This window comes from Sciurus carolinensis, chromosome 14 (genome assembly GCF_902686445.1).
Source record: "Sciurus carolinensis chromosome 14, mSciCar1.2, whole genome shotgun sequence".
Taxonomy (NCBI): Eukaryota; Metazoa; Chordata; class Mammalia; order Rodentia; family Sciuridae; genus Sciurus; species Sciurus carolinensis.
In genome coordinates, this window is record NC_062226.1 from 11977975 (window position 1) to 12004010 (window position 26036).

The 26036-nt window shown below is 37.6% G+C and overlaps 1 protein-coding gene across 1 annotated transcript; it reads right to left on the reverse strand.

The window, feature by feature from the left end:
- Window positions 1-1019: 1019 nt before the first annotated feature.
- LOC124964825 (olfactory receptor 50-like) lies at window positions 1020-24742 on the reverse strand. Its single transcript, XM_047525492.1, has 2 exons — window positions 24246-24742; window positions 1020-1959 (listed from the first exon to the last, which is right to left on the reverse strand). The coding sequence occupies exons 1-2, from the start codon at window positions 24740-24742 to the stop codon at window positions 1020-1022; spliced, it is 1437 nt and encodes a 478-aa protein (XP_047381448.1).
- Between the last annotated feature and the right edge of the window lie 1294 nt (window positions 24743-26036).

Consider the following 26036-nt stretch of genomic DNA (forward strand, 5'->3'; position numbering starts at 1 on the left):
CAGAGGTGTTGAAACTCAATGAAAAATAGAGAACGTGTGAAAATAGTCAAGGTACTGGGTTCCCTCAAGAGAAAAGAAGACACAATCAGGGACCAAAGGAGCTTCAACAGTTTAATGGTTCTCTATTATTTAATCCTGGAGATTACTAAATGGATATTTATCTTAATATTATTTAAAATGTGATCATATGTCTTGTGTATGAATGACATGATACACATGCACATATGTTTAAACTTCACATGTATGTTATTTTGTTCATATGCTATTTCAGTATTTTTATAAAAATGAAATCAAATGTTCAAGTGAAATGGGTGAAAATATTACAGAAGTTTGAAAAATAAGCAATTGGTGTATAGTTTCATCATTTGACTTCACATACTCAGTAGGTTGAGTTCTAGTTCCACAGACTACCACAGTCCTAGTTACTAAACCTTCCTTAATTTGAATTTCCTCCTTCATACCAATTACTACAACTCTGAAATAATGACTGTGGAAATATCTGTCACAGTCATTAACTTAACGAAATTAAGTACAATTGCCTGGAGCACAGGCAGTTTCTTCAGAACTAAAGACAACACTGCCATTTCAAATGGAAATATAGGACACTACATTCATGAGCCTGGGCAGGGAAGTACATTTGTTTTATTTAAAAATAAAATACAGTTGGACTAAACTACACTGCAGACCTGCTCCAACTCAGTGCAGATTGCCTGGAGTGACTTCCTGACTAATTTTTCTTCTGCACACACCGTGAGAGGCTGAACCCCCTTACCAGAATGGACCCAATCACCCACAATCATAGTGACCCCTGGGTGGTCCCTGAAAGCCCTCTTCTCTCCCTGCTAAAATATTAAATAATATTATTAATATTAAAATTTAGAAACAAAACTAAATCCAATGCAAAATGAAATACTGGCAGAAAAGGGTGCCATAAGACTAATTAAGAGTAATTCAGAGGAAAACTTGTATTCATGGCATTGAGATGGTCTCCTAAACAGTAATAGGAAAGGCAAGGCCCATCATGCTGAAAAGGATCCTCTCCTGAGGATGTTTCTCAGAGCTCCTTTCATATCCCGATTCCTCAGACTGTAGATGAAGGGATTCAGCATGGGGGTGACCAGAGTGTACAACACAGACACAATGACATCCTTGTCTTTACTGTTATTGGATGAGGGGAAAAAGTAGAGTGCAATAATTGCTCCATAGTACAGAGAAACCACAGAGAGGTGGGAGCCACATGTGGACAAGGCTTTGCAGATCCCCTTGATGGAGGGTCTTCTTAGGACACTGACCCCAATGTAGATGTAAGAGATCAGAATGCATATAAATGGCAGGGTAATGACCACTACTCCTACAGTGAGGATGACCAGTTGATTGATGGTGGTGTCTGAGCTGGACAGCTTAAGTAAGGCAGAGAGGTCACAGAAGAAGTGGGGCAGAGTGTTGTCCCCACAGAAAGAGAGTCGGGCTAGGAGGAGAGTGTGCAAAAGGGCACTGGCAAAGGACAAGACCCAGGACACAATCACTAGCAGGAAACAGAGGCTCTGTCTCATCATCGTGGTATAGTGGAGAGGGTGACAGATGGCCACATACCTGTCATAGGCCATTGAGGTCAGAAGGAAGCTGTCAAGATCCCCAAACAATAAGAAAAAATATACCTGGGAAATGCACCCAGTATAAGAGATGGACTGAGTCTGCGTCAGCATGTTCATGAGCATCTTTGGAGCTGTGACTGAGGAGAAGCAGACGTCAGTGAGGGCCAAGTGGCTGAGGAAGAAGTACATGGGGGTGTGGAGGCGAGAGTCCAGCCTGATGAGCAGGATGATGAGCAGGTTCCCCAGCACCGTGGTCAGGTACATGGCCAGGAACAGGGCGCAGTACTTGCCTTGCTCCTCTGGCTGGATGGGGAGCCCCAGGAGGAGGAACTCAGACACACTACTCTGGTTCCCCCTCCTCATGCTCTTCAAGTTCTCTTTTGCTGGAGATGAAGAGATGGAAATGGGAAAGAATGAGAAGCCATGGTTACTATTACATAATAAAAACATAATCTTGAACTAGTTGACATGTTCATTTTAATCTGAATGAATATCTTAATCATTTGCCACATTAATGGCTAATGATGATCTGGGTAAAGGATGTTTTTTGTCTATTGAGAACCAATACAATATCTTCTGCAGAAACCATGAAACATCTGAATCATCATCAGATCAGACCAGGTTCAAACATGAGGAGTCCATGAACTCATGATGGAAATCTGAGAATAGGGAATTAGGTGCAAGGCAAGGTAAGTAACCAGTCAGTGGGACTGTAGGAGAAGATCTCTAAGGGTTGTGAGCCAGCTTAACCTTTCACAGGCTGTGAAACACACTTTGTCCAAAGCTTTATTTCCTTGGTTTGGATCAAGATTAGAGAACCCCATGGTGAGCTCTGGATCAGCAAGGTATCTGGGTCTGGAGAATTGGTGGAAAATTCATATGCATCAGTCAAGGCAAGGGCCTTAAGGGCATGAATCCAATCAACAACATCAGATGTCTGTGATGTGCTTTGTAATACATTCATCACTTTTTTCTTTAGAAATACTCCCACTTCCCCTTTCCACTCTTACACCAACCTTTCTAATGGTATTTTCAGAGAATGTGGAGAAAAGTTCTGTTTATCTTCCAAATTCCATTTTTGTGTATTCCCTCAACTCAAACCAAATCTTGCTTTTGCAAATGTGTGGAACACCAGGAAATGATTGCCTTTTCTAGGCACATAAAAGAATAAGTTCTCAGTTTCTTTCTCTCATAAACAAAATTAACTTTTCCCTTTTGTGGTTCCTCACCTTGGTTTTCAGCCAATGATTCTTAACTAGTAATTTCTTATAGTATTCTACCATTTCTTATATTTTTCTAATTCTAGCATTCTTCTCTCCCTCTCCTTCATGTTTGTTGATCTTAGACTAATTCTTGTTAACAATCACCAATAATAGGTAAAGAGAATATGATGATCTATTAAAATATAGAATCCAAATTCCATTAACATTCATTCAGTCTAATCATCTTTGAGAATTGAAGTGAGGAGTTGCCTCACTAACTTCTTCAGAACTCATTTTGGGTGGGTTATGTAAAGTACACATTTATGTGCCAATTCTCCCAAATTGATTGAAATTATCTTTAAAAGTTCTAAGTTCTTGGACGGGGCTGTAACTCAGTGATAGAGCGCTTGCCACCCACGTGTGAGGCTCTGGGTTCCATTCTCAGCACCACATAAAAATAAAATAAAAAGATATTGTATTCATTTATAACTAAAAAAATTTCTACATTCTTTAACCCATTAGGTTAAACAATCTGTTGATTTGTTATTATCTGAGATGAATTATATGTTCAGTTATCTGATTTATTTCCATGTGAATAACAGAGAGTTTATCACAATGACCATGCTAAATAGCTGTCTTTTGCACATTCATATTTTTTCTCTAATATTTGGAACTTCCAGTAAGATAAATAGCACTCTCCATATGTAATAGCATCATAGCATAAGTAAAACTCTAGCTTGGAACTGGAGGGAATGTGTATTCATGATTTTGATAGATTGTTGATTACAAGAGGCTGGGTGGTGACAAAGGTTACTATATGTTGTCTTTCAAATGAGCCCAGAATATAACGACCTGTCACAGGAAGATTATAAAAATTGGCACTCCAGTGAAATGTTTAGAAAGAATATGCTGGAGCATTTGAGGAACTGAGAGCATTCAAGTTCATGGCCATCCTGGGAAAGATATGTACCTGGAGAATTGTTGAGAGGCCAGAGTAGATAAAGCACTATTATGTTTTTTGACATAATAGAAAGTTACAACTTTAGTCTCATAGAAATAGTAAACATCACAAAACATTTAAGGAAGGAAGTGACTCAAAATTTCATTTGCTGTCTATTGAGTAAAGATCAGATTGTAGGAAGGCAAGAGAGTCAAGAGGGATCAGAATGAGAGATTATTGCAGCAGTTTAGGGAAAAAAAATACCTGTTTACACCTGGATTGTGGCATCAGTAATGGAGAAATTTATAGAAGTTGGGTGTAAAATTTGGGAGAAAAGCTAAGAAGATTTAGTGTGGGTTAAAGATAAGCAAAAGAAGGTACATTCCCCCAGTATGTTCTCAAAAAGTAGATGTAGAATCAGTTTGAGATAATTTGTTTTTCATGAAGATGTGGTGATTTCACCTCATTATCTCAAAATTTGGGTGGAGACTCCATTGAAGATAGATACGTGGAGTTTTCTGTCCTACTCAGGCAGGGATGGAGTCTAGGGACCAGAAGCACACTCTGGACACACACAATGCATATGATCATATTACTGAAAGTAAATCTTACACCTTCTGTAACACAGACCCTTAGACAATGAGCACTGATACCTTCAGTTACTGGACATGGAAAGATTCTTCCATTTCTCTGGAAGATGTGCAGCACAGCGAAATACGTAGACTCTCAATGGGGCTCACTGTTACATTGCAAAAGGAAAAAGAGTTATCAGTTCAAAATCAGACAAGAATAATATATCTATACATTTTTGTTCATAGGCTGAGAAATAAGTGTGAGCCCTTGTTTTATAAACCATGGAGATGATTCAAGGTGTAATCCTTCCACCCCTGCACCAAATTAAAAAAAAATGTACAAAAAAATGACTTCATTTTAATTAGCTCTCTTGGGACATGAACCACTTGTTGAAGTAGTCATAAGAGAGTTCACTCTTGGAGAACTAATAGTGATGGAATAATGAGGAATAATGATATTATATACTAGAATAATTATATCAGATATTAGAATAGAGATATTAGAATAGATATTAGAGTAATTATATCAGATATTAGAATAATGATATTAGATTGCTATTAGAAACTTGCATTTTAAAAACTTTTTTTTCTTCCCTATTTACATTAGGGAAAATATGATTCAAGTCCAGAACAAACTGAGCTGGTGGATGAGTGTGTTTGTTTACCCAATTGTCTTGTTTCTGAAACCCATACTATTTTAAGAACACCAGTAATACTCTAAAACCTTCAGTCTCTGGACAAAAGAGTCAGGAAACTAATCTCTCATTATCACCATGGGACCTGGGGAATAAAATACACTTCCTGTAAATCTTATTCTCTTACCCAAAAGTTGTGGTTTCGACATTCTGATGGTGTAAGTTTATCATAATACCATAAATAACTTTTTAATATATACTTCTGTCACAATTCCTTTTAAAATTGATCCTAAATTTATTCCATACATTTCCAACTACATTTTGTTAAGACCTGGTAAAAAAATAAATATCACAGGCTGATTTTCAAGGGGGAATATATGTGAATATTTATAAATGTTAATTAGTTCTGTTTATATTAAAAATAAATATAGATCAGAAACTGCTATTTGGAAGTCTTGGAAGACTTTTAGACTTCAGGAATGGTTTTTGGGTCTTGCAGATCACAGTTGAGCATCTGTTTACCTGTTGATAACTTTTATTACAAAAGATCTACCTGTTTTCCTAGAAGTTGAAAGTTGACAAAATTTCCTTCTGAAATTCACTTCCCTCTTTCCTTCCTTGAGTGGATATTACAAATATTCACAATTCTACAATATTCCTCATTTGTTTAGTGTAAGGAAAAGGATGTCTTTAATTAACAAATAATGGTACTCTTCTCCAGGAACCAGACACCATTTTCTAGAAGACCTTCAACTCTTACCTCTTCCACACCAAGGTCTCCCTTTTTTCCAAGTCCTATTCAAATCTTACCCTCTGAAATACTTTTAATAGTAAAATATACTATAATATGCAAACAAAAAAGTGGTAAAATATGCAAATAAGATCCCCTGGAATTTCAAGATCTTGGGGAAATAATCACATGAAAAGAAAAACTAACCTGTATGATAATTGTAAAAAGACAAATTAAAACTTCAATAAAGTTTATATTAAGAGATTAGAAAAGTTAAATTTAAGGATGCTTTTTGATAACTGGAGTGTATAACTGAAAATCTTAGCTACTTTTAATAGGGAAATTATGCCATATGATCTACAGTGTAAAATGTGTGTTGCCATGGGCTATTCAATTCCATTGATGGTTATATAACCCAAAGTTATCTCACACCTGTCCTACTAGAGACCTAAATATGTAAAGCGTACAACATTATCCACAATAGCCGAAAAAGATAACTAGTCATGGCATTCTTACATAAGGAATATTATAGAGCAATTATATACCACATCATACATGCATGAAAGAAGTGTAATCTAGAAGAAAAAACAAGACTCTGACAATATAACAAAATAGAGAAACAAAAGAAAGATTTATATGATCCATTTTTTATGAGCTGAATGCTTATGTTCAGCCTCCAAATTTATATGTTGAAGGCCTAATACTCATTGTGGATGTGTTTTAGAGAAAGGGTCTCTAATGTGCCAGTTAATGTTAAATGAAGTCCTAAGGATGGGATCTTAAATCCAATATGATTAGTGCCCTTTTGAGAATGGACAGCATCCCTCTCCTCTCCTCTCCTCTCCTCCCCTCCCCTCCCCTCTCCTCCTCCTCCTCCTCCTCCTCCTCCTCCTCCTCCTCCTCCTCCTCCTCCTCCTCCTCCTCCTCCTCCTTCTTCTTCTTCTCTCTCTCTCTCTCTCCTCTCTCTCTCTCTCTCTCTCTCTCTCTCTCTCTCTCTCTCTCTCTCCCTCCCTCTCTCTCTCTCCCTCTCTCCCCACCTCTGGCCCTGTACCTTTTAACAAAATAGTTAAAAGGGGCAGCTATCTGCAAGTCAGAAAGAGAGCCCTCAATGAGATACCAAATCAACCGGAAACTTGATCTTGGATTTCTAATCTCTACAACTCTGAGTAAATGAATTTCTATTAATTCACTCAGTGTGTAGGGCCTCTGGAAAGATGGCACCTCTGCCTAGTGTGTGTTTTGGTCACTGTTAATGTCACTGTGCAGATGGGTAACGAAGAGTCCTCTGTAGTATTATGGTAGCCAAAGAAAGTCAAGAGATGTATGTGTGTATGTGTAAATGTACATATATATTTTAAAGAGGTATACGCATAGGAATAAAACTATGAAAATTAATGGAATCAAAGGCATTAATTTTAGAGTAGTGATTTTCACCTGAGGGGAGACGAGAGGGTAGAATGTGTTGTGAGGGTAGATTAAAATGATACTTTCTTAAAACTAAAATTTATAAATGAAAGTAAAATATTCATAGACAGTAATGAGCATACATGAAATATACAACTTGATGAATTATCACAAAAGAAACCTACCTATGTACTAAAAGCTGAATAAATAAATAGTCCTCCACAATGCCTTTCTTAGTCATTTCTTTATAATGAAAATATTAATATATTGCCATAATCACTCTTGACTAACTTTCCCCTGAAGATGAAATGGAATTAAAATCTGTTCTGCTAATTTTTAAAAGTATATCATAAAATTTCATGTGACAAATATGGTGAAATTCTCATGAACCCATGAATCAACCTTGCCAGATGCATATTAATACACAAAGCATTGAGATAACTCTAGAGAGTTCCCTTGAGCCCCTTCCCAGTCAATATCATCCACAAGCAACCAGTAATCTCATTGCTTTAACAGTATATGAATGCATTTCTGTAGTTGGTTCTAGCTCTTCACTGGAGGTGATACTTGCACTGGACTGGCTCCAGCTCCATAGATAGTGCCACTCTTGATGATGGAGCTGGCTCTAGGTTGAAACTGGAGCTAGCTCCAATTTGAATCTGCAGCATACCTTGCAATATTGTATCTGGATCTAGCTGGGATCTGGTGGTAGAGTTAAAACTGGATCTCCAGAATTGACTCTACTTCTGGTACTGATGCTGGAGATAGCAATGAAGGTGGCTCTACCTCTGTGTCCCATTGTGGGTCTGGAAATGGTCATCACACTTCATTTTGAAGAAGAACCGAACATCAAGAATTTTACCTCCAGGCAATCTTTCCGGACAATAGTCCACCCAGATGAGTGCTCTGAAGCTTGTCATTCTTGGCCTAACACTAGAATCTGGAACCTCTTTGAAGTGCATCTTGGCCTGTCATCTCTTCACATATTCAGATGTATCTACTCCAGTCCTCTTTACCCTGATGATCTGCATCTATGAGCTTCAGGTTTTCCATCTGGGGCAGGAGATGGGGAATATGAGTCTCCAGATCCAAGACAGGAAGATGAACTATTCTTAGACCAACACCTGGTTTATAAAGTTCATGGACTCAAGAAATTATCTGTGTATGAAACATTGAGGGGCTCAGAATGAAGGAGATAACCCTGGAGACAGCAGCAATTCAATTACTCTTAGTCAGAGGCCTGGAATCTCCTTCCACACTGCTTTCCTATTATACTCCTGGATGATGGTCTCCTGTACCTGCTCCTGCCTATCCAGAGCCTTGTCTTGTCCATCCACCACACTTACTCTGGTTGCCTTGGCACTGATTGATCTGTTCATTGAGCTGGGGCTGTTAAAGTGACTCCTTTGGAGATTCCCTTGGATACGCTCTAATAAATTTGCCCCACATTCAGTGAGGTTGACATAAACTTCAACTTCCTCTTTAAAACAAAAATACACCAAGAAGGTGGGAGAGTTGTATCTTCCCTCTTCATTTCACTGTACTGTATGCAGAAGGACACTCTGTGAATATTTGAAGGATCAAACAATAAATACAATCTATTCATTTGTTAAGTCTACACAAGAACCAGTTTGTCCTGAGTTGTAGGACAATGTACTACCTTATTCTTTGAGTGCTAAGAGTAGGTCTAGTCTTTCCACTGACACAATTCTACCAGACAAGCAAGGACATGGTCTGCTCCACTCCCACATGCAGCTGAGCAGAAAGGACTAAAGTTTCATGCAGAACATGGAGCATCTTGCATATGACACCTGCTTTGGTCTGAGTGGAACAGAACACAGCATCATTGGAATTAACCAGATGTGGCATTTGGAAAAATTGTTTCCCTTGAATTTATTTCTGCATCCTTTATTATGAAACCTTGGTCAGTGTGTCTGTGTTCATGCCAACATCATGCTTTGTAGTTACTGGAACTGTGTAGTATGTTTTGAAGTTAGATATCATGATGCCTCCACTTTGTTCTTTTCCCTTAAGATTCCTTTGACTATTTTAGGTATCTTGTGATTCCATAAAAGCATTAGAAATGTTCTTTATATTTTGTGAAATAATATCATAGGTTTTTTGATAAGAATGGCATTGAATTGGTAAATTGTTTTGGGTACTATGAACATTAATAAATTAACACTTACAATCCATGAACATGGGATGTCTTTCCATTTTTTGTGTCCTCTTCAATGTCTTTAATCAGTGTTTTCAAATTTTCATTGCAGAGAACATTTCCTTCCATACTTAAATTGGTATCAATTTATTTTTCATTTTATTTTCATAATTATCTTGGATAGAATTTCTTTATTGATTTCTTTCTCAGAAATTTTGTTATTGGTGTATAAAAATCTATTGATTTTCATTATCCTGCAACATTAATGAATTTTTAAAAAGTTTTTTGACAAGGTCTTGAATTTTTTTAATATGTAAGTATTGTCCTCTGCAAACAGATAATGTGACCTTTTCTTATTTGGATGCAGTTTCTTTCTTTCTCTTCTTTTCTTATGTTCATGCTAATACTTCCAACAACATTTGGAATAAGTGTGATGATGTGTGTCTTCTTACTCGTCTTAGGTAAAATTATTTCAGTCTTTCCCATTCAAAATGGTATAGGCTGTAGGTTTGTCCTATACTGCCCTTATCATGTTGAGGTACATTTCTTCTACATCTAATTTTTGAGGGTTGTCTTTTTAAATCATGAAGTGTTATTGAATTTTACTCACTGCATATATTGAGATGCTCTGATAGTGTTTAGCCTCTTTCTATTGATGTATATTTTTATTATGTTTGCATATATTGAAGCATCCTTGCATCTCTGTGATTATTCTGTCTTTTTAAAAAATATTTATTTATTTATTTATTGTAAACAAATGGGATCCATGTTGTTTCTCTGTTTGTACATGGCATAAAGGCATACCACTTGTGTAATCATAAATTTACATAGGGTAATGCTGTTTGATTCATTCTGCTATTTTTTCCCTTCCCCCCTACCCCTCCCACCCCTCTTTTCCCTCTATACAGTCCTTCCTTCCTCCATTCTTGCCCCCTCCCTAACCCTAACTCTAACCCTAACACTAACCCCTCCCACCCCCCATTATGTGTCATCATCCACTTATCAGCGATATCATTCGTCCTTTGGTTTTTTGAGATTGGCTTATCTCACTTAGCATGATATTCTCCAATTTCATCCATTTGCCTTCAAATGCCATAATTTTATCATTCTTTATGGCTGAGTAATATTCCATTGTATATATATACCACAGTTTCTTTATCCATTCATCAATTGAAGGACATCTAGGTTGGTTCCACAATCTGGCTATTGTGAACTGAGCAGCTATGAACATTGATGTGGCTGTATCTCTGTAGTATGCTGATTTTAAGTCCTTGGGTATAGGCCAAGGACTGGGATAGCTGATCAAATGGTGGTTCCATTCCAAGTTTTCTAAGGAGTCTCCACACTGCTTTCCAGAGTGGCTGCACTAAATTGCAGCCCCACCAGCAATGTATGAGTGTACATTTCTTCCCACATCCTCGCCAACACCTGTCTTTGCTTGTATTCTTGATAATCGCCATTCTAATTGGGGTGAGATGGAATCTTAGGGTGGTTTTGATTTGCATTTCCCTTATTACTAGAGATGTTGAACATTTTTCCATATGTTTGTTGATTGCTTGTAGATCTTCTTCTGTGAAATGTCTATTCATTTCCTTAGCCCTTTTGTCAATTGGATTATTTGCATTCTTGTTGTAGAGTTTTTTGAGTTCTTTATAGATTCTGGAGATTAGTGCTCTATCTGAAGTATGATTGGCAAAGATTTTCTCCCACTCTGTAGGCTCTTTCTTTGCATTGCTGATAGTTTCCTTTGCTGAGAGAAAGCTTTTTAGTTTGAATCTATCCCAGTTATTAATTCTTGCTTTTATTTCTTGTGCTATGGGAATCTTGTTGAGGAAGTCTGGTCCTAAGCCAACATGTTGAAACTCTGGACCTACTTTTTCTTCTATAAGATGCAAGGTCTCTGGTCTGATTCCGAGGTCCTTAATCCATTTTGAGTTTAGTTTCGTGCACGGTGAGAGATATGGGTTTAGTTTCATTCTGTTGCATATGGATTTCCAATTCTCCCAGCACCATTTGTTGAAGAGGCTATCTTTTGTCCATTGCATATTTTTGGCCCCTTTGTCTAGTATGAGAAAACTGTATTTATTTGGGTTTGTGTCCGTGTCCTCTATTCTGTACCATTGATCAACCTTTCTATTTTGGTACCAATACCATGCCATTTTTGTTACTATTACTTTGTAGTAGAGTTGAAGATCTGGTATTGCGATACCCCCTGCTTCACTCTTTCTGCCAAGGATTGCTTTAGCTATTCTGGGCTTTTTATTCTTCCAGATGAATTTCATAATTTCTTGCTCTATTTCTGTAAGGTACATCATTGGGATTTTAATTGGAATTGCATTGAATCTGTATAGCACTTTTGGTAGTATGGCCATTTTGACAATATTAATTCTTCCTATCCAAGAACATGGGAGATCTTTCCATCTTCTAAGGTTTTCTTTAATTTCTTTCTTCAGTGTTCTGTAGTTCTCATTGCAGAGGTCTTTCACCTCTTTTGTGAGATTGATTTGCCAGGGTCCAGCCCTAGCAGGAGTCCATGGGTTCCACACAGGTAAACCGGGCGTGGGGAGACAGTGTCGGTGATGGATGGAGAATGAAATACACAGACTCTAGTTCTGGTGCAATCAATTTCACTTTATTCTGGGGAAGGCTGGGTTTATATACATTTTTCTTCAGGCTATAATGGCAGTCTTGTGGTTAATTATTAAAGAAGTTTCCAAAGCATAGGCAGAAAACAACAACCTTACAGATCATCCTTACCTAATCACAATTGTTTTAAGAATATCTAACTATGTTGATGAGCTAATACAATGTTTATTTCCTTAATATCTAAACTCTATGTGACCTAAGACTATTCTTATTATTCTCGTGGTTAATGTGATAGACAAGTAATCTCATGTGACCATTTCTATTAGGTCCATCTGGTTAATATCTAAATTGCTGAGTTAAGGGTTACAGGAGGGCAGCGGTCCCAATGGTTATTGTGTGCCAACATTTATTATAGGGGTGACATATTCTTTGTAGGAAGGAAGGAATGTTGTGAAACCTTATTTTTTTACCTTACTACCACACATAAACAAAACCATCGTTAAAATTTAACCAGCCTGTTAGAGACAAAGGCAGATCTATAACTATTTTCTCCAGAGGCTTTCAGGGACTCATTGCATGGTTGCAAAATTATTTTTAATTTTGTAAGTGGTAAAGACCCATTGTTTTTCACATTGTAGGTAATATTTTCTGGAATTTTTGTTGTATTCCCCTTGTCCCCTTAAGCAATACGTTCAAACTGAAATGAATAATATATTATCAGAAAAACACAGCAGAAAAAATACCATGCTCTGGAGTAAAACATCGGGCAATTCCTTTTAGGATGAGCCTTTGCAATTAACCTCCAGAGGATCTTTGTCAAGCACTGGATGGAATTCCGGATGCCCCCGCATTTATTCCCAAGTATTTTATTTTTTTTAATGCTATTGTGAATGGGGTAGTTTTCCTAATTTCTCTTTCTGAAGATTCATCACTTATGTATAAAAATGCATTAGATTTATGTGCATTGATCTTATATCCCGCTACTTTACTGAATTCACTTATGAGATCTAAAAGTTTTCTGGTGGAATTTCCTGATTCCTCTAAGTATATAATCATATCATCAGCAAATAGGGATAGATTGAGTTCTTCTCTTCCTATTTGTATCCCTTTAACTTCTTTGGTCTGTCTAATTGCTCTGGCTAGAGTTTCAAGGATGATATTGAAAAGAAGTGGTGAAAGAGGGCATCCCTGTCTTGTTCCAGTTTTTAGGGGGGAATGCTTTCAGTTTTTCACCATTTAGAATGATATTAGCCATGGGCTTAGTTAGCATAGATGGCCTTTACAATGTTAAGGAACGTTCCCACTATCCCTATTTTTTCTAGTGTTTTGAGCATGAAGGGATGCTGTATTTTATCAAATGCTTTTTCTGCATCTATTGAAATAATCATGTGATTCTTGACTTTAAGTCTGTTGATATGGTGAATTACATTTATTGATTTCCTGATGTTGAACCAACCTTGCATCCCTGGGATGAAACCCACTTGATCATGGTGCACTATCTTTTTAATATGTTTTTGTATGCGATTTGCTAAAATTTTGTTGAGAATTTTTGTGTCGATGTTCATTAAGGATATTGGTCTGAAATTTTCTTTCCTCGATGTGTCTCTGTCTGGTTTAGGTTTCAGGATAATATTGGCTTCATAGAATGAGTTGGGGAGGGTTCCCTCCTCTTCTATTTTATGGAATACTTTGAGAAGTATTGGAATGAGCTCTTCTTTAAAGGTTTTGTAGAACTCGGCTGAAAACCCATCTGGTCCTGGACTTTTCTTTGTTGGTAGGCTTTAGATGACTTCTTCTATTTCATTACTTGAAATTGGTCTATTTAAATTGCGTATGTCCTCCTCGTTCAGTTTAGGCAATTCATATGTCTCTAGAAACCTGTTGATGTCTTCAAAATTTTCTATTTTGTTGGAGTATGGATTTTCAAAATAGCTTCTAATTATGTTTTGTATTTCAGTCGTGTCTGTTGTGATATTTCCTTGTTCATTCCAAATTTTAGTGATTTGAGTTTTCTCTCGTCTTCTCTTTGTTAGTGTGGCTAAAGGTTTATCAATTTTGTTTATTTTTCCAAAGAACCAACTATTTATTTTGTCAATTTTTTGTATTGTTTCTTTTGTTTCAATTTCATTGATTTCAGCTCTGAGTTTAACTATTTCCTGTCTTCTACTACTTTTGGTTTTGGTTCATTCTTCTTTTTCTAGGGCTTTGAGCTGTAGTGTTAGGTCGTTTATTTGTTGAGTTTTACTTCTTTTATTAAATGCGCTCCATGAAATAAATTTTCCTCTAAGTACTGCTTTCATAGTGTCCCAGAGATTTTGAGATGATGTTTCTTTGTTCTCATTTACCTCTAAGAATTTTTTAATTTCCTTCCTAATATCTTCTGTTATCCATTCATCATATAATAGCATATTGTTTAATCTCCAGGTGTTGGAGTAGTTTCTGTTTTTTACTCTTTCATTTATTTCTAACTTCAATCCATTATGATCTGATAGAATACAAGGTAGTGTCTCTATCTTCTTGTATTTGCTAACATTATCTTTGTGGCATAATATATGGTCTATTTTAGAGAAGGATCCATGTGCTGCTGAGAAGAAAGTGTATTCGCTCTTGGTTGGATGGTATATTCTATAAATGTCTGTTAAGTCTAAATTATTGATTGTGTTATTGAGATCTATGGTTTCTTTGTTCGGTTTTTGTTTGGAAGATCTGTCCAGTGGTGAGAGAGGCATGTTAAAATCACCTAGTATTATTGTGTTATGGTCTATTTGGTTTCTAAAATTGAGAAGAATTTGTTTGACATACATGGATGAGCCACTGTTTGGGGCATAGATGTTTATGATTGTTATATCTTGCTGATTTATGCTTCCCTTAAGCAGTATGAAATGTCCTTCTTTATCCCTTCTGACTAACATTGGCTTGAAGTCCACATTATCTGAAATGAGGATGGATACTCCAGCTTTTTTGCTGAGTCCATGTGCATGCTATGTTTTTCCCCATCCTTTCACCTTTAGTCTATGGGTATCTCTTTCTATGAGGTGAGTCTCTTGCAGGCAACATATTGTTGGATCTTTCTTTTAATCCACTCTGCCAGTCTATGTCTTTTGATTGATGAATTCAGGCCATTAACATTCAGGGTTATTATTGAGATATGATTTGTATTCCCCGTCATTTGGTTCATTTTTAAAATTTTATTTATTTATTTATTTTTTTGACACAACTTGGTTCCTCCTTTATTTGACACTTCCTTTAGGATAATTCCTCCCTTTGCTTATTTACTTCTTTGTTTTTTATCTCTTCCTCATGGAATATTTTGCTGAGAATATTCTGTAATGCTGGCTTTCTTTTTGTAAATTCTTTTAGCTTTTGTTTATCATGGAATGATTTTATTTCATCATCAAATTTAAAGGCAAGTTTTGCTGAGTATAAGATTCTTGGTTGGCATCCATTTTCTTTCAGAGCTTGAAAAATGTTGTTCCAGGCCTTCTAGCTTTTAGGGTCTGGATTGAAAAATCTGCTGATATCCGTATTGGTTTCCCCCTGAATGTAATTTGGTTCTTTTCTCTCACAGCCTTTAAAATTCTGTCTTTATTTTGTGTGTTAGGTATTTTCATTATAATGTGCCTTGGTGTGGGTCTGTTGTAATTTTGTGTATTCGGAGTCCTATAAACCTCTTGGACTTGATTTTCCATTTTGTTCTTCAGATTTGGGAAATTTTCTGATATTATTTCATTGAATAGATTGTTCATTCCTTTGGTTTGTTTCTCTAAGTTTCCTCAATCCCAATAATTCTCAAATTTGGCCTTTTCATGATATCCCATAGTTCTTGGAGGTTCTGTTCATGATTTCTTACCATCTTCTCTGTTTGTTCAGCTTTGTTTTCAAGGTTAAATATTTTTTCTTCAATATCTGAGGTTCTGTCTTCCAGGTGTTTTATCCTATTGGTTATGCTTTCTATGGAGTTCTTCATTTTTCCTTCATTTCAAGGATTTCTGTTTGTTTTTTTTTCAATATCTCTAACTCTTTATTGAAATGATCTTTTGCTTCCTGTATTTGCTCTTTTAACTGTCGATTGGTGTGATCATTCAATGCCTGCATTTGCTCTTTCATCTCATCATTCAATGCCTGCATTTGCTCTTTCATCTCATCATTTGCTTCCCTGATCATTTTAATTATGAACATTCTGAACTCCCTTTTCTGTCATTTCTTCTGCCATGCTGTCATTGGATTTTATTGATGTAACATCTAGATTTGTTTGGGGCATTTTCTTCCCTTGTTTTCTCATATTGTTCAGGAATCAGTGGATCATTAAGATATGGCAGATTTCCTCTATTGACTTATAATGTCCCTGAAGATTTCTAGTATATCCCCTCTTATCCTTCAGTAGCCTGCAGTCGTGGAGGAAGTTGATAATGCAGTGCTCCACAAGGAAGCTGCCTCTCTAGGGGTGGTGACCCTCAGGTGGGGTATATTCCCTGATAGTGGGCAGAGGTGCCTCCACTTGTTGACCAATGGTCATCCAAAGGGGAACTAGGCCGTGGGCTGAGGCAAGGCCTGTTTGTGCCTGTGTCTCTGGTTTTACCGTCCTTGTGGGAAAACCTCACCCTGCAGGGAAGACTCACCCGGTGGGGAGGTCTCGCTGGTTAGTTCCCCTCCTAGAGGTTCCCCTCAATCTACAACTACCATCTGGGCTGGGCTGCCTTCCTCTGCAATGTTCCCAGGGGCCCGGACCTACCTCCTGGGCCTGGGAGCCTCACCCTTTTCAGACGAGTCTCCTTAGGCTGCCTCTCCTCAGAGAATCTGCCCGTAGTCCTGGAACCTTCCCTCCGCCCCTTAGCGTGTCTCTGTGTGGCTCTTCCACCAAGAAGCCGCCTAGGTCCTGGGACCCTGCTGTGCACCTAATCGCCTGGCTATGCGGCCACTCCTCTGAGCTGCCACCTGGAGCCCCGTACAATAGCTCTGAGTCCCAGAGACCCACCACACACCTCTTTCTCCAGACAGCCGCCCGGTGTTCCGACGCAGTCACTAGGAGTCCAAGCAACTCACTTCACGTCTCCTCCTCCCACCAACCGCCCGGAGCCCTAGGCAGTCACTCCGAGTCCAAGTGACCCGCCCTGTTCCTCCTCCTCCTCGGGGTAGCCTCCCGGGTGTTCAGGAGCAGTCGCTCCAAGACCAAGCGACCTACCGCGCTCCTCCTCCAGGCAGGCCACCGGCGTTCAGGAGCGGTCCCTTTTAGTCCAATCAACTCACCACTCGCCTCCTCCTCTGAGCAGCCACCCGGAGCTCTGATGCAGTCACTCCTAGACCTAGCGACCCGCATGCTCCTCCTTTTCCTCCGGGCAGCCCCCTGGTGTTCAGAAGCGGTTGCTCTGAGTCTAAACATCTTGCCACGCAGCTCCTCCTCTGGCAACCACCTGTAGCTCTTGTGTAGTCCCTCCGAGTCTAAGTGACGTGCCGTGCTCCTCCTCTTCCTCTGGGCAGCTCCCCAGTGTTCAGAAATGTTGGTCTGAGTCCAAACAGCTCGCCACGCAGCTCCTCCTCCGGCAGCCGCCTGGTGCCCCAGTGGATGCTCCAAGTCCAAGCGCTGTGCTGAGCAGCCACCTCTACGATGTTCCCAGTTGTCCATGTTTACCACTCCAGCTGATTATTCTGTCTTGACTCTGGTGTATAATATTTTTTTTTCTGTTGGTTTTGGGGATAGAGCCTTGTGCATGCTAAGCAGGTCCTCTCTTCCTAAACTCTATCTCCAAATCCCTCTATAATCATTTTTATGGTGTTGGGTTTGATTTGCTAGTATGGTGTTGAGATTTTTATCAACTATGTTAATTGGGGATATTTTTCTGTACTTTTAATTTTTTGTTGTGTGCTTGCCTGATTTTGGTATCAGGGTAATGTTAGCCTCATTGAGTGAGATTGGAAGTTGTTTCTTCCTACATCAAATACTTTGAAAGAACCAAAGTCAGTTCTTGCTTTAAAGTTTGGTAAATTCAACAGCGAAGTCATCCAGTCCTGGGCTTTTCTTCAATGGAAAACTGCTTGTTACTCATTCAATCTCTTTACTTGTTATTTCTCTTTCAGACTTTCTACATCCTTATGGTTCAATGTGAATACATTATATGTGCCTAGAAATTCATCCTTCTCTTCCAGGTTTTCCAATTTGTTGGCATAGACTTGTACATAAGTCATTAATTACCCTTTGTATTTCTGTGGTATTGGATGTACTGTCTCCTTCTTCATCATTATTTATTTGAGTCTTCAATCTTATTTTCTTGGTTAGTCTAGCTAACAGTTTGCCAATTTTGTTTAACTTTCTAAAACCTAAACTCTTCATTAGTTGGTCTTTTGTACTTTTTAGACTTTATTTCATTTTTGACAGCTCTGATTTTTGTCATTGTTTTTCTTCTACTAATTTTGGGGTTTTGTCTGTTCTTGCTTTTCCAGTCCCTTGAATTGTATCAGTTGTGACCAGTTAGTGTCATATGAAATTGTGCTAGAGAGAATTTCACTGAGTTATCCTGCTACTTATGCAAATAGAAGATGCTTCCCTGATAAGAACTACAAGTCCACTCTCCCTCAGTCTATGTGCTTTTCCTGATGCCACATTCCTTCTTTATTGTCTAGAAAACACAATGGTGATCATTTTTCAAGGTGATTTCTTCAAAGAATTACATCATCAAGAACATCAACCAAACTGATGAATTAACAACTTAATTAAGCACATTAAAATTGAGACATTGATACATAGTCAAAAAGTAACAATATAAAGTGATAGAAGACATTTGCCCTATCTACAAAGGAAAAAGGATTAACACATAGATTATACAAAGACCATCTACAATGCAACAGGCAAAGACCATCTAACAGAAAAGCCGAATAAAGACATGATTAGGTTTTTTTTTTATTATTATTGTATACAAATGAGATACATGTTGTTTCTCTATTGGAATATTACTCCACAATGAAGAATGATAAAATTATGATTAGGTTTTCACATAAGGAAATTCTGTAGGAATAAAGGTGATGATGGCTGTTCTAATGTCCAGTGTGTGTCTTCTTGTAAGTGGATGGCTTTATGCTCTGTGATAATTCTGGGGCTGGGCTCTACTATCTCTAAAGACTGAAGGTAATCTGCTTCTACCCAGGAGAGAAGGAGATCCACATACTTGTTGAAAGTCCTGGCCAGGAAACAACACCCATCCTCCTCTACTGTGGACAATTCACCTCAACCTACCTAGATCAGTAGAACACGTAGCAGTTTCCCAGTGAAACTTCACGGATATGAAAATGTGTGGAACCAGTCATCTCTCCCGCAAATAACCAGTTAACAGCCTGAGATACCTTACTTCCTCAATGACCAGCAGAGAGTAAAAAGCACAATGTGATATAACCTGTCATTCACTACACTTGCAAAGCCCTTAAAAGCCTCCTATCAACACCAAGTGTTGTTTCAAAGGAAAAGTAATAGGCACTTTCACATTCTTTGGTGCAAGTTTAAATTAATTTAATTTAAAAATATCAAATCAATAATTGTTTCAGAGAAGTTTCAAGTCTGGAAAAATTAAACAGAAAGTGCCCATATTCTCCCTCTCTCTCGTCTCTCCTCTCTCCCTCTTCTTTTCTACCTTTATTTAGACATACAATTTTTTTCTCACAAAAGTTCAACTGATGAGTGTTCCCCAGAATTCACTTTAAGTACAGAAATATTACTTAAAATTGAAACATCCATTTGTTCTTTTTTTCTTTCTTTCATTTTTTGCAATACTGGAGATTGAACCAGGCAAGTGCCCTACTACTGAGCTACAACCCCAGCCATGAAAGTGGTCATTTGTTAATAAAATTCATGAATATTTCAACATTAAATCATTCTCAGTTATTTAAATTCATCTAGAACTTAAAACTTCCCAATATACATTTGTATGTAAATTTATTTAATTTAAAAGGGCCCATATATTTCTTTTTTCCCCGTCCCTGGTCACAATTTATCCTGTTGACAACTTGTATTAGTGTAGTATATTTGTTATAATTGAACCCATATTGTTACATTATTTTCATAGTTAACATTAGTGCTCACTACTTGTGTTGTACAGTTATAGTAATTTTTTAAATGAATGTTTTAATGTTGCTGACAAATGCATAGTGAAACATGTCCACTCTTACAGTATCATACAGAATAAGTTTTCTGCCCTGAGATTACTCTTACATCTACCTGTTTATGTCTTCCCACTCCTGTGCTAATGTCTTAGCAACCATGATGATTATATTATCTCTCTAGTGTGGCAAAGTCTAGGATTTCCTGAAGTTCCAATCATTTAATGTGTAGTCTTCTTGTGCAGACTTTTTACTATTACTGTTTTGTAGAAGAGTTTAGCAATGATGATTTAATTGAATAGACACATACTCTACAGTCTTGTTTCTCTCCTGGGTATACAGCTTACAGGATAGTGTGCATATACACATTGGATGCATGCACAGAAAAGCATTATTCATAGTAGCACAATGCTTATAACAACAATAGGGGACATAAGCACGTTGTCATCTCACAGTGGAGAATGAAAATATCTAGATAAATTTCATAAGGGATACAAAAGCAACACCTAGTAGAATAAAAACAGTATGATTTTATTTACACACACTTCTGGAGGAGAAAAAATTTAAGAATAAATACAAAAATGAAAGGGATGTGGGGAAAAAGGTACACTTGTACATTGCTGGTGGAGTTGTAAATTGGTGCAGCCACTCTGGAAAGCAGTATGGAGATTCCTCAGAAAACTTGGAATGGACCCACCATTTAACGCAGCTATCCCACTCCTCAGTTTATACCCAAAGGACTTAAAATCAGCATTCTACAGTAATGCAGCCACATCAATGTTTATAACTGTTCATTTCACAATAGCCAGATTGTTGAACCAACCTTGATGCCCTTCAACAGATGAATGGATAAAAAAACTGTGTTATATATACACAATGGAATATTAGTAGCCATAAAGAAGAATAATATTATGGCATTTGCAGATAAATTGATGGAATTGGAGAATATCATGCTAAGTGAAATAAGCCAATCCCAAAAACCAAAGGCCAAATATTTTCTCTGATAAGTGAATGATGATACATAATGGGGGTGGAGAAGAGGGAGGTAAGAGAAAAATGTAGGAACTTAGGTTATGTAGAGGGAAATGAGAGAAAGGATGGGGCAGGGGAATGAAAGATGGTGGTGTGATACAGACATCATTATCCTGTGTACATGTATGATTACATGAGTGGTATGAATCTACATTGTGCACAACCATAGAATCAAAAAGTTGTACCTCATTTGTGTACAATGAATCAAAATGCAGTCTGAAAAAATAAAAAACAAATAAATAAAAAAAATGTGAAAAAAAGAAAAATTCTGAGTAGTATAAGGAACTTTGGATATAGTCAAGATACTGGGTTCCTTCAAGAAAAAAGAAGATGCAATTGAGGAGGGACCAAAGGAGCATGTACGATATTGTTTTTTTCTATTATTTTAAGCCCAGAGATATTGTTTTTTTCTATTATTTAAGCCCAGAGATTGTTAAATGAATATTTAACAATATTCATTAAATATCTTCTACATATTCAGTAGAGAGGATGTGTGTTGTTTCCTGGTCAGGATTTTCAACAATATTTTAGTAACATTATTTAAAATGTGATCATATATCAATGGCAACATGAACAAATTCACATATATTTAAATAACATGCAAACAAAATAACTATTTTAAATATAACTTAATTCACTAATTGACAACCATTGAGAAAAGGAGGGATAGAGTAAAGTTGATCAATGGGTTGTAAATTAAGGGAATTAAATTCTGGTGTATAGTCTCCTTTACAGCCTGATGTACATAATGTTAATGTACCGCATATGTGAATAAGTTGAATGAAAGAGTTTGGAGTGTTTTCACCACAAATTAATTGTAAATATCTGAGGAAATATGCTCACCTTCCTTAGAACATTACATAATATATCCATGTAAGAAAATATAACCTAGTACTCTTTAAATAAGTACAAATTATATATTTCAATAAAATAAAAATTAAAGAATAAATAAAATTATACATAGGCAAAATTAAATTTTAATTAAGATTATTCAGAGGAATAAATTTCTGATTATTAAAAATTAAGATAAATTCATGAACCTGCCAGAAGACATATTCATAAGGTTGAGGAAGTGAAAAAGCTTTACAATAAAAAGCTATGAACTATACAATTAAAAAAATAAAAGCTATAACTATAGAAATGTAGAATTGTTTGTAGGACAAGGATAGTACATGAAAAATAAAAATGTTCAGGCATATTTGTAGATACTTTTCCTGAATCTCTCAAGATTAACAAGACAGGGAGAGCCGGGCCCAGTCCAGTGCAGCTGGGTGAGACTTAACGGTCCAGGGAGGCAGGCCCAGAGACCCAGGCCCAGGCCGACCAGATCCCAGCTCACAGTCTAGTGCCCGTGCTGTGGTTGACCACCTGTCAACATGTGGAGGCACCTCTGCACCCTAGCAGGGATTATACCCCATCTGGAGGCTACCATCTCTAGAGGGGCAGCATCCTTTTTGGGTCACTTCATTATCAAGTTCCTCCAAGACTTCAGGCTACTGAAGACTAGGAGGTGAGTTATTGGAAACCTGCAGGGACACTTTAAGTCTATAAGGGGGGAAACTGCAATACCTCAGATTTGTACTCCTAAAAGGGAAGATACATGAGCAATATGAGAAAACAAGGGAAGAAAGTGTCCCAAACAAACCTAGATGTTACATCAATAAAATCCAATGACAGCATGGCAGAAGAAATGTCTGAAAGGGAGTTCAGAATGTACATAATTAAAATGATCAGAGAAGCAAACGATGAGATAAGAGAGCAAATGCAGGCATTGAATGATCACATCAATTGACAGTTAAGAGCAAATGCAGGAAGCAAAGGATCATGTCTATAAAGAGATAGGGATTCTGAAAAAAAAAAGAACAAACAGAAATTCTTGAAATAAAGGAAACATTAAACCAAATTAAAAACTCCATAGAAAGTACCTTTAAATTTGATGACAAAATAAACAAAGTGAAAAGAATTTACAAAAAGAAAGCTGGCACTACAGAACATTCTCAGCAAAATATTCCATGAGGAAGAAATGAAAAACAATGATGTAAGTCACCAAAGGGAGGAACTACTCTAAAGGAATAGCCAAATAAAGTAGAAAACCAAGTCAAGTTAAAAACCAAAAAATAATTCAAAATGATTGGGAATACAAATCATATCTCAATAATAACCTTGAATGTTAATGGCCTGAACTCATCAATCAAAAGACATAGACTGGCAGATTGGATCAAAAAGAAAGAACCAACAATATGCTGCCTTCAAGAGGCTCATCTCATAGAAAAAGGTACCCACAGACTAAAAGTGAAAAGATGGGAAAAAATATACCATGCATAGGACTCAGCAAAATAGAAAATCCCAAAAAACCAGAGGATGAATGATCTCTTTGATAAGCCGATGATGATACATAATGGGGGGTGGGAGGGAGGCAAGAATGGAGGAAGAATGGATTGTATAGAGGAAAAAAGAGGAGTGGGAGGGATGGGGGAAGGAAAGATAACAGAATGAGACAAACATCATTACCCTATGTACATGTATGATTTCACAAATGGTATGATTCTACTTCATGTACAACCAGAGAAACAAGTTGTACTCCGTTTGTTTACAATGAATCAAAATAAATAAATTATTTTAAAAAGATTAACAAGACAGAGATAAAAGCTAAGTTAAAAATAAAACATGACTGAATAAAGAGTGCCATATGATAGGTTTTATTTCAATAAAGAACTTTCCCAAAACAAAACAAAATAAAACAAACAAAAAAACTAAAACAAAATAAAAGAATGCCACATTCAATTCACAAAGAAAGAGCCATTCAGAGAGAAAAACATGCACGTGCAGGATTTGGAAGGTCTATCCTTAATAGCAAATGTGCCCATCATGCTGAAAATGTTACCCTACTGAGGATGTTTCTCAGAGCTCCTTCATATCCCCGATTCCTCAGACTGTAGATGAAGGGATTCAGCATGGGGGTGACCACAGTGTACAGCACAGACACAATGACATCCTTGTCGTTAGTGTTACTGGAATGAGGGGACAAGTAGAGTTCAATAATTGCTCCATAGTACAGAGAAACCACAGAGAGGTGGGAGCCACATGTGGACAAGGCTTGCAGATCCCCTTGATGGAGGGTCTTCTCAGGATGGTGGCCCCAATGCGGCCATAAGAGACAGAATGCACATGAATGGCAGGGTAATAACCACTGATCCTACAGTGAAGGTGGCTAACTCATTAATGGTGGTGTCTGAGCTGGACAGCTTCAATAAGGCAGAGAGGTCACAGAAGAAGTGGGGCAGAGTGTTGCCTCTAAGGAAAGAGAGGCGGGCTAGGAGAAGGATGTGCACAAGGGCATTGGAAGAACATAAGACCCAGGACACAACCACTAGCAGGAAACAGAGGCTCTGTCTCATCATTCTGTTGTAGTGAAGTGGGTGACAGATGGCCACATACCTGTCATAGGCCATTGAAGTCAGAAGAAAACTGTCAAGACTCCCAAATAATAAAAAGAAATATACTTGGGAAATGCACCCAGCATATGAGATGGACTGAGTCTGCGTCAGCATGTTCATGAGCATCTTTGGAGCTGTGACTGAGGAGAAGCAGATGTCAGTGAGGGCCAAGTGGCTGAGGAAGAAGTACATGGGGGTGTGGAGGCGAGAGTCCAGTCTGATGAGCAGGATGATGAGCAGGTTCCCCAGCAGCGTGGTCAGGTACATGGCCAGGAACAGGGCGTAGTACATACCTTGCTCCTCTGGCTGGATGGGGAGCCCCAGGAGGAGGAACTCAGACACGCTGCTCTGGTTATCCCGCCTCATGTTCTTCAAGTTCTCTTTCTCTGGAGAAGAAGAAGAGAGGGAAGTGGGAAAGAATGAGTATGAATTGTTAATATTACATAATAAAGCAGTTTTGAGCTTGTCAATAAGTGCATTTCAATTTCACTTTTAACACACTAATGGGCTAATGATGTTTGGACAGGGGACATTATTTCCCCACTGGAACAAACACAACATCTTTTGGAAAATTCATGAAATATTTGATGACCATCAGATCCGACCAGATTCAAATGTGAGAAGTCCATGGGTTCATGATAGAAATGTGAGTTTAGGAAATTAGGTTCTAGGCCAGGTCAGTATCCAGCCTATAGAAACCACTGAGTGATGTCTAGTGGTCTGTTGGCCCCTCTTACCTTCCACATGTCTATGAAACTAATTTTCGCTAATTTATTGGATTGGATCAAGATAAGAAAATCAAGTGGGCTGATTTTGAACTACAAGACATCAAGACTGGAGACTTGGTGATATATCATTATGTAGCAGAATGAGCTAGGGCATTCAAGGTATGAATCTATGCCAAGATCATAAAATACCTAGTTTCATACCTTGCAATACATTCATCACTTCTTGCATTAAGAAATTTCTTTCCCACGGAATATTTTTAATCTCCCATCAGCTTTTCTACAGGAATTTTCATTGGACATAGAAAAAAAAAACTATTTCTCATCCAAACCCTACCTCCTGTATTGCCTCCACTCATAGCAGATCTTTCTTACTCAAGTCATCGGAACACTAGGAAATACCCAACTTTTCTAGTCACAGCTGGGATCTGGCAAAGAAGAAGCTCTTTGTAAATGTCTTTTTAGCATAACCAATACCTTCTTTTTTCTTCCTTAACTTGTGTGATTGATTCTAAATGGCTGCTTCTCTTGTCATATCTCTAACATAATTTACACTGTGCTAAACCTTCCTCTTTTATTTCCCCTTGAGTCACTTGGTCATAGACTTTTACATGTGAACAATCCCAAAAGAATAGGGAAAGAGAACACAATGTGTCTACCAAAAATTAGAATTCATCTTCTACAAAAGACTAACTCAACCGGAAGTTCTTTGTGAGGGACAGAAGAGGTGCCTCACCACCTGACTCATCACTCCTTTGGGGGCCAATTAAAGTTTACTTTAATGTGCAAATTTCCCCACCTGCTTGAAATGATCTTTAAAGTTCCACTGCTCTTAAACCCACTATATTAAAAATCCTGTTAACGTGATCTATTATCCGAGACAAATTATACATTCAGCGATGTTGCTTATTATCATGTGAGTAACAATCAGTTTA

Coding starts and splice junctions, on each gene's coding strand:
- LOC124964825 (XM_047525492.1), bottom strand. CDS start 24,742: ATGAGGCGGGATAACCAGAGCAGCGTGTCTGAGTTCCTCCTCCTGGGG. Junction 1,960..24,245: donor ATCCTTCTCCTAGCCCGCCT/CTCTTTCCTTAG, acceptor GAACTTGAAGAG/CATGAGGAGGGGGAACCAGA.